This window comes from Diuraphis noxia, unplaced genomic scaffold, assembly GCF_037042655.1.
Source record: "Diuraphis noxia isolate RWA-SAM2 unplaced genomic scaffold, SU_Dnox_SAM2 contig0004, whole genome shotgun sequence".
Lineage (NCBI taxonomy): Eukaryota > Metazoa > Arthropoda > Insecta > Hemiptera > Aphididae > Diuraphis > Diuraphis noxia.
The window spans coordinates 16,508,747-16,521,294 of record NW_028301714.1 but is presented as its reverse complement, the minus strand read 5'-3'; the positions used below and the strand labels follow the sequence as shown (position 1 = coordinate 16,521,294).

Below are 12,548 nucleotides of genomic sequence, written 5' to 3'. Positions count from 1 at the left end.
ATTTTGCATTTTTAGGGGATTTTATGCTTTACGGTAATTTTAGTATTTTTGGTGCATTTTATTAATTTTTGTGCCTACTTTTTTTTTACACATTTGCATTTTTTTTTTTTTTTAAAGTTACTTTTTACTATAACATGTAGTTTCCATTAGCTTGTCGATTATTAACGTTCATTAAATTTATATTTTTTTTTCGCGATCTACGATTATTTAATAAACTGTAGGCAGATATTATTTTAAGACTAGGACACACGTGTGTTTAAAATCGGTTATCGTAATTGACATAAACCCGTGTTTGATATAATTTCATGTTATCGTTTCTCATTTAATTTGAGTTTGACAGCATTTAACAGTTCGATAGTGTCTACTGTATAGAGTATAAAATTCTGTGTTGTAATTTTTAATGTACATTTTTTAACATATAAAAACTAGGTGCCTAATATAAAAAAATATTAATTTAAGTATATAATATATAGTTTTATTTAATTTATTTATAATTATAATTTATATCAAAACAATATTTATCAATTTTTACAGTTAAATATACATTTTTAATACCATTTTTTAACACTTACGTCATTTAATGTTTTTTTTTCGTGCATTTTTATATATTTTTAGGTCATCAAGTTCCGGGCCCTAATAATAATATATGATTAGTGTTTGAAAACTGTAAGAAATATTTTAGTATTTTAATACAATTTGATTTATTTTTAAGAGAGTTCTAATGTGATTAGATTTTTCATACATTTAGGTTCTAGACCAATAAGCTAGTGAAAAATAGACCTACTTCTAGTAGTCCAATTTTAATTAAAAGAAATAATTTGAACTCGTAGTCTTGTGCCGACAGTCATTGTGTTCGGACGTAACTAGTTTCCATTGTGTGCATGTAGTATCGCTTATCGTTTAATTAGTGTCGTTAGTTTTATCGCCGTCGGGCAGCGATCCACGCGCCGGACAAAAGTCCAATACTTCCAAATAAAAACTTCTTTGAGTATTAACCACGATCCTGATTCCGACTGGCTCTCTCAAACTTCAAAGAATAATCGTAAGTCTACTTTAAAAGCATCAGGTCCTGTTTCTCCAAGCCTTCAACAAATTATATCCAACTCACCATCATTAATCACTACTGATACCATAGAGTAATTACTCTATGACTGATACGGCATTCAATTATAACAACAATAATATTTTATCTCCCTCCGATAATGCCTCTACTGGAATGCTAATAGATAGTAATGCTAATACTACTAATACTAGTAATACTGTCGATTCTATTCCGGTCACCTTTATGCCGTCTACATCGGTTGATAATCGTTCTATGTCGTTGGCCCCAGCAAATATGGACTACCAACACAATAATTACGACAACAAAAATTCTTCACTGCGTATTTTTTCACATTATTATACCGGCCCCGCTATCATCTTAGTCGAATGTGTTGATCCGAGCAAAAATCTTGGTAACTGGCACCCGCTCAAAGCTGCTAAATTTTTCTCCGATTTCAAAGGCATTACTATTACTTACCATTACTTACATTAAGCCAGTTAGTTCAAATAAAATCAAAATCACGTTCAACTCCGTGACTACTAGTAACCTTTGCCTAAATTCAAATATGTTAAGCATTAATGGCTTCACTGCTACTATTCCATCCACGCTCTTATATTCATTCGGAATTATTGAAATTGATAATTCTTTCTCTGAAGAAGACTTCCGTGATGGTCTCCAGTTCTCTGTTCCAGTAGAAACATTTAAACGTATCTCGGTTAAAAAAGATGGCACCATTATCCAAACACGTATCGTGGAGCTTAAATTTGTGGCCCCCAAAATCCATAGACATATCTCAATATACAACATGCTCTTCGACGTCCAACCCAGCATAAGATCTCCTGTTCAATGTAATCGCTGCCTTCGTTTTGTCTCACTCAAACATTTTGCCACAGCAAACCACGATGTAGCCACTGTAGTGGAGACGACCACTCTTTCAATGCCTGCCGTCGGCTCATACTGCGGATCCATTTTGCATTTTTTGTAATCTTCCTCATTACTCTACCGTTCATAGTTGCCGTGAATGGTTATTCCAAAGAGAAATTACAAAAATCATGGCAACCGAAAACTTATTATACTGCGAAACTTAAGATTTTAAGAAAAACAGCTTTCACACCTCCGCTTTTAAATACTCTGAAATTGTAAATAGACAGTCTCTTCCAGCCGAAAATACATCTGTCCACGTAAAAAAAAAAAATTAAAACACGTTCCCCCTCTCCCCTAAAACATTTTTCTCTCTCTCGTGAATCTATATCATCTCTGCCTAACGGTAGTTACCTTAACTCTTATGCTCAAAACTCACAATCTCTCGCTCAAGACCCTAATGAATCTTCTTGGGTTCGCCTTCTGTCATTCTGAATCTGAATCTTTAATTAACTCCCCTACTTTACTATCTCCTTTCTCCCCTTCAACTCTTCGAAATTGTATCGAATCTTCTTTACACTATTTCCTCTCCATTCCTAAACTCAGTACAACTCTTTAAGAACTCTTTTATGCATTATTTTTCCTATGTCTATTCCACGTATTTACAATTCTTCTCCTACTCAAGTGTACCAAACACTCTGAAGAGATAATTTGCGACCTCTCCCATATCATCTTCAGCTGCCCCCCATTATCCTCTAATCGTTTAAATCTTTTTAATTTTTAAAATCTTAAAACATCCAACATCTTCTATCCTTAATCCCAATTCTTAAAATGTTATAATCCAAATATTATCCTCCATCCGCGAGACTGGTCTATTCATTTAATTATATCTAATTATTTTAAATGTATAATTTAAATTTAATTGTAAGTATATATGTAAATGTTGAAAAAAATTGTAAAAACACAGTTTAATAAAAAAAAAATTGAACTCGTCAGCTTATTTTCTATGTTTTGTAGGAAAAATTGTTTCATTTTTTTGTCTTGTTGGCACTTAAGTGCATTTGAATTTTGAGAAATTAAGTTAAGTGATTGGGAACCGTATTAGGTACATTAATTATCCAAGATGTCTAAAATCTATTTCCTACCAAACATAGAGTAAAGCTAGTTATTCATTTCGTATAGGTAATTATAGGTCAGAGTTTCATAATTTTGTGAAATATTTCAGACGCTATATATGTTAATCTATTCTAGATAATTATGCTTCAAAACAAATTAAAAAGAAAAGGAGGAGCAGAAAATAACAGAGATAAAAAACGAGTAGAGTTAGAAGAGAGCAACACATGTTTAAAATTGGATAGTATGTTTAAGAACTTCGAAAAAAAGGTTAATGTAGTTTTAGTAAGTCAATCTTCGGATACTGAAAAGAATAATAATATAATTTTACCAATTCAATCTTTAGATACTGAAATTAACAGTTGTAAATCTCAACTTGACGTTGAACTAAGTGATATTATCCCTAATAACAGCAAAATTAACTATGAAGAATGTAATTTTGCTAAAGAAAATAAGAAACAAGATAATTTTGACATTGATCTTAAGCGTACAATAAATAATCCTGACGCCTTTGATTATTTTAAAAAGCCAACTATCTAAATATTTAGGACTTTTTCGAATTTGATCCTTGTCAATCACAAAACAATATTCCCTTCAATCCCAAAAAGCTTATTATTCAGCAAATAATAAACGTATATGGTTATCTTATTCTACAAGTGAATTTGTCAAGTTACCTTTATAGCTATACATTTATAATTACTATAAGCAATAAGTACTACTATAATATAATCTAATATTATATAGTATAAAAGTCGTATGGTAAAAAAGTATAATAATACCTCTTTAATACAGTGATTTAGTAAGATAAAAAATGTAGTTGTAACTTGTAATAGTGTAATATTAAATTCATATTCCTATCAAAAAATGCTTGGTTGGTTCTTTCAAAGTAGAGTAAATTATTTTTTTAGATCTTGGATATGATCACGAGGGCTGCTAAATTCTATTTTTCTAGGGCTGGTCAGATCATGCCGCCCCTGGTCAGTGGTCATGCCCATAGTCTGTGTATTATCCAATACACCACTGCTTAAATTAATATTTTATTGTACACAGTACACATTCACTTAAGAAACTAGTAGATAATTCCTAATAAGGAAATTCAAGTTTTTACTTCAACTTTATTTATGTATGTGAATATATATATTTTTAACTTCTTCGATTTATTTTATTTGTACGGTTCAGATAGTGTTAACAAAAATTTTGTAAACCACATTTAACTATTCTAGTCTATAATTCTAATACAATTTTCCTTTCATGCATTATAAATTTATAAACATTAGAAACTTTCAAACATATTATTGAAAATAACATGAATGTGAGTTTAGTAAATGGTAGTGAATATATCAAAGCTGTGATTGACTTATTGATTTTCAATACTTTTAAACTGTCATTTATTCGGAATATAAAATCAAATATTTTAAAAAATAACCCTAAAAGAGATTATTATATTAATACTATACATTTATTACTGAGCAGCTTAGAAATATGTATATAATCAGTAATACTCGATAAAAGTGTTATACCTAGTTTTAATAAGTGTATTGAATTATAAACTAGACAATTTTCAAAAATATTATAAATGTGTATCAAATTTTAATCTAGGTAATTATTAATATTGCTTATGTTTATTTTGCTAATTGCACACTAGAAATTTAGAAATATTTATTATATATTATACCTATATAAACAATTAGTAACTAAGATTTTACAGATTCTAGCTTCATCTCAGGGGGGACTAGTCAATCTATCTAATTAAAGAATTTAATTATTTTCTTGGCAAATAAAATATTATTATTATTGTTATAAAATATAAATACATGATCATATTTAGTATTATTGAGTAAGTTTTTACTTAAATTTAAACATATTAAATCTATCGATCGTAAAGATTAAGATTACTTCTAGAACTAACATATTTAAATTTTAAAATTATTTAAATGTATTAATTGATTCTTTTATATGTAATGACAATAAATTTGTCTTCTATTGAGTAGAGTAATAAAAATGTGTTGTTTTGTCTATCACAGTGTTCAAACAAAACAGATCAAATGAATTTAAAAAGTATACATAAACACAAATAGGTCGGTACGTAATTGTTGAAAAAATAAATTGAGTTTTTAATTTGTAATTTGTAAATTACCTACTAATTTCTTAAATGTTTAATAAACATATAACATTAAAAAATTAAAATATAGACTATAACTAATAGAGGAATAACATATTATTATGTGATACAATACATTGATTCAATTATTATTATAGAAAAACACACGGCAACATTAATTTTGTCAAATCATTATTATATTGTTATTCATTTCATTCATACTAGTTATAAAATATAATCAAATAGTAATATAAAATGTTTATATATTTTAAAACGCGAAAAATATAACAATATAATTTATAAATTGACCATATTGGTATAGTTAAAAACCAATTAATTATTATTATTTAGAATATCTTCCAATAAGTTTAGTACGCAATTTATATCCAGTCTCAATAAACTTAATTCTTTTTTTAATCTCTCAGATTCGTCATATAATTTCCAACCCTCCATCGATTCATCACTTAATTCTTCACTCGATTCTTCGCTTAATTCTTCAATCGCAACTTCGTTCAATTTTTTTTTAAATTCTTCAATCCATCCTTTACTCGATTTTTCAATAATTTCCCCATTCGATTCTACAATCACTTCTTCACTCGATTCTTCAATCACTTCTTCGTTCGATTCTTCAATTACTTCTTCAATCACATATTCGTTCAATTCTTCAATTACTTCTTCGTTCGATTCTTCAATTACTTCTTCAATCGATTCTTCAATCACATATTCGTTCAATTCTTCAATTACTTCTTCGTTCAATTCTTCAATTACTTCTTCACTCGATTCTTCAATCACATATTCGTTCAATTCTTCAATCGATTCTTTATTAATTTCTCCACTCGATTCTTCAATCGATTCTCCAGTTGAGCGTTTTCCTTTAAAAAATCTTTTAGTGATAACATTTTGGTCAACTATTAATTTTCTTTTTCTGTAAATAATAAAAAACATTAAACAATATTCTAATGGTTTAAAAATATAATATAATGTATAAATACTTTTTGGAAGAGATTTCTTCAGTTACCACCGATGATGTTATATTGTTCTTAATATCACGAGATATTGATTCCATTTTGATATATTACAATATTATTTCAGTACTGTATTATCACGCCAACTACAATACAAAACAATGGAATTTATAATATAATATTCTACCAAACAATGTTAACCCATCTACAAAATGTAAGTACATCTTAAACAATAGACCATAGTTCATAAATAAACATCAGTTAAAGAATAGGAGTATGTTGTTTGTGGTCAATCATTAAACAGTAACTTTGAGAAATCATAATAGATAATAATTAAACTTATTATTGTTTGGAGACCAATTATCATAATAAATATACCTAGTGGTCAATCATTAAACAGTAACTTTGAGAAATCATAATAGATAATAATTAAACTTATTATTGTTTGGAGACCAATTATCATAATAAATATACCTATATAAAAACGTTTCATTACTGGCTTTAGTGGAAATACACGATGTATAGAATAAACAATATTTCATAATCAATAACTTCAAGTTTTTGACATTTAAATATTATTATGCTTGGTTAGCTCAATTAAATTGTAATAATTAATAAGAAATATTCGTCGGCCAGACTAAAACAAAATAGGGTTGATCAATATAACACAACACTTGAGATATCAGCATAGCTGTTGGACTGAGGCCTGTAAGAAATCGAGTATATAATACTATTATAATTTTAAAACTTGTCGATTTCGCTAAATTTGTAAATCACGGTCAAACCGTGCAAACTGCAAGGTATTATCATCGATTATAACTACTATTTTCGTAGTATAGTATTTACAATTTATAATAAATGGTACTATGTATGTTGACAACTATTCACGGAGACTTTATGAAAACACAAAATGCGGACAAGGAACACACTTTGTTTATGGCATTGATAATACTACTTCTTCTCCACAAAGGTACCTATACTAAAATACGTTAAATCATATCAAACCATAAATGTTGACCACCATATTTCACCGAGTATAAACAATTTAGTTAATTTATCGTTAGAATGATCACAACTATTAGATTTTAGAATAATATAGACCATGTGGTTTAGACCGTTTGCATCAAGTACTTACGTATAAGCCAATATTCGAAGGAGAAGTGACGATTGACCAGTGATAATTAACGATTAACAGACGTTGATAAAAGCAGATGAGTAACGAGTGAGTAATGACTTTTAAGACTCAGACATCATTCAGTCTCCGTAGTTCTTGAAAACGTATAATTCTTACTGCGTCATAATAAATGACAATAATCGGTGTGAAACGTACCTTATCATTCCAGCAAGTGCAGAATACGCGGCCACAGGTCGATAGTTTTAAGTGCTGCCAACCGGTGGGATAATTTGGTATGTTTGCGGTCATGTAATTTTTATTGTACACTTTTCCCATTTCTCCCACAGCCCCACCAAAAAAAAAAAAAAAAAGGTATTTATTATAAACAATTTTTTTCAAGACAATAAATGCTCGCATTTGGCATAGAAACAAATAGCTAATGAATATTCAAATTACAAATAGATATTATACTCTAATGCTTGTATTGATAAGGCGGTTGAAAGCAGTTATATATTTTCTGTTTTAAACCTAAAAGGCAGATATGATTACCCATACTTAAAATATTTAAATGATTTATTGTGGAAATCGATTGTTGATATTCCTTTAATAACTAATGCTAAATCTTTGTTTAGTTTCTTTATTTCTTTGTAATTTTTTGATTTACTTATTATAATTTTATAATTGACTTCCACAATAACGTTTTCAAACATATTATTGAAAATAACATGAATGTGAGTTTAGTAAATGGTAGTGAATATATCAAAGCTGTGATTGACTTATTGATTTTCAATACTTTTAAACTGTCATTTATTCGGAATATAAAATCAAATATTTTAAAAAATAACCCTAAAAGAGATTATTATATTAATACTATACATTTATTACTGAGCAGCTTAGAAATATGTATATAATCAGTAATACTCGATAAAAGTGTTATACCTAGTTTTAATAAGTGTATTGAATTATAAACTAGACAATTTTCAAAAATATTATAAATGTGTATCAAATTTTAATCTAGGTAATTATTAATATTGCTTATGTTTATTTTGCTAATTGCACACTAGAAATTTAGAAATATTTATTATATATTATACCTATATAAACAATTAGTAACTAAGATTTTACAGATTCGAGCTTCATCTCAGGGGGGACTAGTCAATCAATCTAATTAAAGAATTTAATTATTTTCTTGGCAAATAAAATATTATTATTATTGTTATAAAATATAAATACATGATCATATTTAGTATTATTGAGTAAGTTTTTACTTAAATTTAAACATATTAAATCTATCGATCGTAAAGATTAAGATTACTTCTAGAACTAACATATTTAAATTTTAAAATTATTTAAATGTATTAATTGATTCTTTTATATGTAATGACAATAAATTTGTCTTCTATTGAGTAGAGTAATAAAAATGTGTTGTTTTGTCTATCACAGTGTTCAAACAAAACAGATCAAATGAATTTAAAAAGTATACATAAACACAAATAGGTCGGTACGTAATTGTTGAAAAAATAAATTGAGTTTTTAATTTGTAATTTGTAAATTACCTACTAATTTCTTAAATGTTTAATAAACATATAACATTAAAAAATTAAAATATAGACTATAACTAATAGAGGAATAACATATTATTATGTGATACAATACATTGATTCAATTATTATTATAGAAAAACACACGGCAACATTAATTTTGTCAAATCATTATTATATTGTTATTCATTTCATTCATACTAGTTATAAAATATAATCAAATAGTAATATAAAATGTTTATATATTTTAAAACGCGAAAAATATAACAATATAATTTATAAATTGACCATATTGGTATAGTTAAAAACCAATTAATTATTATTATTTAGAATATCTTCCAATAAGTTTAGTACGCAATTTATATCCAGTCTCAATAAACTTAATTCTTTTTTTAATCTCTCAGATTCGTCATATAATTTCCAACCCTCCATCGATTCATCACTTAATTCTTCACTCGATTCTTCGCTTAATTCTTCAATCGCAACTTCGTTCAATTTTTTTTTAAATTCTTCAATCCATCCTTTACTCGATTTTTCAATAATTTCCCCATTCGATTCTACAATCACTTCTTCACTCGATTCTTCAATCACTTCTTCGTTCGATTCTTCAATTACTTCTTCAATCACATATTCGTTCAATTCTTCAATTACTTCTTCGTTCGATTCTTCAATTACTTCTTCAATCGATTCTTCAATCACATATTCGTTCAATTCTTCAATTACTTCTTCGTTCAATTCTTCAATTACTTCTTCACTCGATTCTTCAATCACATATTCGTTCAATTCTTCAATCGATTCTTTATTAATTTCTCCACTCGATTCTTCAATCGATTCTCCAGTTGAGCGTTTTCCTTTAAAAAATCTTTTAGTGATAACATTTTGGTCAACTATTAATTTTCTTTTTCTGTAAATAATAAAAAACATTAAACAATATTCTAATGGTTTAAAAATATAATATAATGTATAAATACTTTTTGGAAGAGATTTCTTCAGTTACCACCGATGATGTTATATTGTTCTTAATATCACGAGATATTGATTCCATTTTGATATATTACAATATTATTTCAGTACTGTATTATCACGCCAACTACAATACAAAACAATGGAATTTATAATATAATATTCTACCAAACAATGTTAACCCATCTACAAAATGTAAGTACATCTTAAACAATAGACCATAGTTCATAAATAAACATCAGTTAAAGAATAGGAGTATGTTGTTTGTGGTCAATCATTAAACAGTAACTTTGAGAAATCATAATAGATAATAATTAAACTTATTATTGTTTGGAGACCAATTATCATAATAAATATACCTAGTGGTCAATCATTAAACAGTAACTTTGAGAAATCATAATAGATAATAATTAAACTTATTATTGTTTGGAGACCAATTATCATAATAAATATACCTATATAAAAACGTTTCATTACTGGCTTTAGTGGAAATACACGATGTATAGAATAAACAATATTTCATAATCAATAACTTCAAGTTTTTGACATTTAAATATTATTATGCTTGGTTAGCTCAATTAAATTGTAATAATTAATAAGAAATATTCGTCGGCCAGACTAAAACAAAATAGGGTTGATCAATATAACACAACACTTGAGATATCAGCATAGCTGTTGGACTGAGGCCTGTAAGAAATCGAGTATATAATACTATTATAATTTTAAAACTTGTCGATTTCGCTAAATTTGTAAATCACGGTCAAACCGTGCAAACTGCAAGGTATTATCATCGATTATAACTACTATTTTCGTAGTATAGTATTTACAATTTATAATAAATGGTACTATGTATGTTGACAACTATTCACGGAGACTTTATGAAAACACAAAATGCGGACAAGGAACACACTTTGTTTATGGCATTGATAATACTACTTCTTCTCCACAAAGGTACCTATACTAAAATACGTTAAATCATATCAAACCATAAATGTTGACCACCATATTTCACCGAGTATAAACAATTTAGTTAATTTATCGTTAGAATGATCACAACTATTAGATTTTAGAATAATATAGACCATGTGGTTTAGACCGTTTGCATCAAGTACTTACGTATAAGCCAATATTCGAAGGAGAAGTGACGATTGACCAGTGATAATTAACGATTAACAGACGTTGATAAAAGCAGATGAGTAACGAGTGAGTAATGACTTTTAAGACTCAGACATCATTCAGTCTCCGTAGTTCTTGAAAACGTATAATTCTTACTGCGTCATAATAAATGACAATAATCGGTGTGAAACGTACCTTATCATTCCAGCAAGTGCAGAATACGCGGCCACAGGTCGATAGTTTTAAGTGCTGCCAACCGGTGGGATAATTTGGTATGTTTGCGGTCATGTAATTTTTATTGTACACTTTTCCCATTTCTCCCACAGCCCCACCAAAAAAAAAAAAAAAAAGGTATTTATTATAAACAATTTTTTTCAAGACAATAAATGCTCGCATTTGGCATAGAAACAAATAGCTAATGAATATTCAAATTACAAATAGATATTATACTCTAATGCTTGTATTGATAAGGCGGTTGAAAGCAGTTATATATTTTCTGTTTTAAACCTAAAAGGCAGATATGATTACCCATACTTAAAATATTTAAATGATTTATTGTGGAAATCGATTGTTGATATTCCTTTAATAACTAATGCTAAATCTTTGTTTAGTTTCTTTATTTCTTTGTAATTTTTTGATTTACTTATTATAATTTTATAATTGACTTCCACAATAACGTAACAAATAAAATGATAAGTACAAATGTTTTCACAAAATTGAAATCCGATCATTCTGAGTTTTGTCAGGCTTTTAGGTGAAGATTGATTAAAATTAGTTTTTTTAAATTATTTTATTTCATCAAATACATTAATTTGTGCACTCACTTGCGAGCCGTTAGTTGTTTTTGGAATATTGCATTGATGTTTATTATGCGGGCAGTAGTGGTGTCGTGCTGGACACTGACATAAATGTTCATTTACTACTCACACAACACCAGTACTTGACTTGAACTATTAAACTAATTGCCTGTTGTTTAATCCTTGGAAATGGAGCACATCCAGCCCACTTAATACTTAGTGCAGGTAGCATAAGGGGATTCGGGTTTTTTCCGTATTATTTTCAAGAAATATAAACTACTAGCTGAATTGCCCGACTTCACCTGTGTGTAGTTTTTTACTTTTGTTTTATCAAAATAAAATTCTTAAATCAACACAAATTGTTGTGTTTTAAAGAAGAAAAAAATGTATTTTACTTAATGCTATCAAGTGCTAAATAGTAGTATCTGCTGAATTAAAAAAAAAAAAATAATAATAACAATAATATTAAAAAATGATTCTATGATTATATATAACTTTTTTTATGAATATTTACAAAATATGATACGTAGTTGCACAATTCTAATATGTCTTAAGTAAAAACCTCTTAGTATACCACATTTAGGGTTTTATTTTGTGGTGCATAAACGTACAAATGGCCAGGTCATCCAACTCTAGAAAACATAAATGAATATGTAGTATGTAGTAATAGTGCGAAATACATAAGTGGTGTTTGATAAAATAATACGTTCTGTGGAATAAATGATGTTTTAATTTTACGATGTCTATAAATGCATTAATAACATCGTCGTTTAAATAAGAATTATGTATTGCTAAGGCAGTACAGTGGTCTTTGCTCATAATGTAAATGACAATACTCTTAAATTGTAGTTAAATAATTTAGGGAAACACCACACAAACGCACACAGTTCACTAGTCACAGTCACAGTACACTGATCATCAGTGACTGATGAACC

General features: G+C 27.9%; 2 protein-coding genes and 1 pseudogene across 2 annotated transcripts; 1 reads left to right on the top strand and 2 right to left on the bottom strand.

Annotated features, from left to right (window-relative positions):
- The first annotated feature begins 1,147 nt into the window (after positions 1–1,147).
- LOC149055776 (uncharacterized) lies at positions 1,148–3,556 on the top strand (annotated as a pseudogene).
- Positions 3,557–5,431: 1,875 nt separating this feature from the next.
- On the bottom strand, positions 5,432–7,462 carry LOC149055775 (uncharacterized). Its single transcript, XM_089227228.1, has 3 exons — positions 7,218–7,462; positions 6,110–6,228; positions 5,432–6,042 (listed from the first exon to the last, which is right to left on the bottom strand). The coding sequence occupies exons 2-3, from the start codon at positions 6,181–6,183 to the stop codon at positions 5,451–5,453; spliced, it is 666 nt and encodes a 221-aa protein (XP_089083354.1). The 5' UTR covers positions 6,184–6,228; positions 7,218–7,462; the 3' UTR covers positions 5,432–5,450.
- A 1,568-nt stretch (positions 7,463–9,030) lies between these two features.
- On the bottom strand, positions 9,031–11,061 carry LOC149055774 (uncharacterized). Its single transcript, XM_089227229.1, has 3 exons — positions 10,817–11,061; positions 9,709–9,827; positions 9,031–9,641 (listed from the first exon to the last, which is right to left on the bottom strand). The coding sequence occupies exons 2-3, from the start codon at positions 9,780–9,782 to the stop codon at positions 9,050–9,052; spliced, it is 666 nt and encodes a 221-aa protein (XP_089083355.1). The 5' UTR covers positions 9,783–9,827; positions 10,817–11,061; the 3' UTR covers positions 9,031–9,049.
- Positions 11,062–12,548: the final 1,487 nt, after the last annotated feature.

Excerpts from the sequence above, each read along its gene's own strand:
- LOC149055775 (XM_089227228.1), bottom strand. The coding sequence starts at position 6,183 with ATGGAATCAATATCTCGTGATATTAAGAACAATATAACATCATCGGTG. Across the intron at positions 6,043-6,109 it reads GAAGAAATCTCTTCCAAAAA|AAAAAGAAAATTAATAGTTG; the intron begins GTATTTATACAT and ends TATTATTTACAG.
- LOC149055774 (XM_089227229.1), bottom strand. The coding sequence starts at position 9,782 with ATGGAATCAATATCTCGTGATATTAAGAACAATATAACATCATCGGTG. Across the intron at positions 9,642-9,708 it reads GAAGAAATCTCTTCCAAAAA|AAAAAGAAAATTAATAGTTG; the intron begins GTATTTATACAT and ends TATTATTTACAG.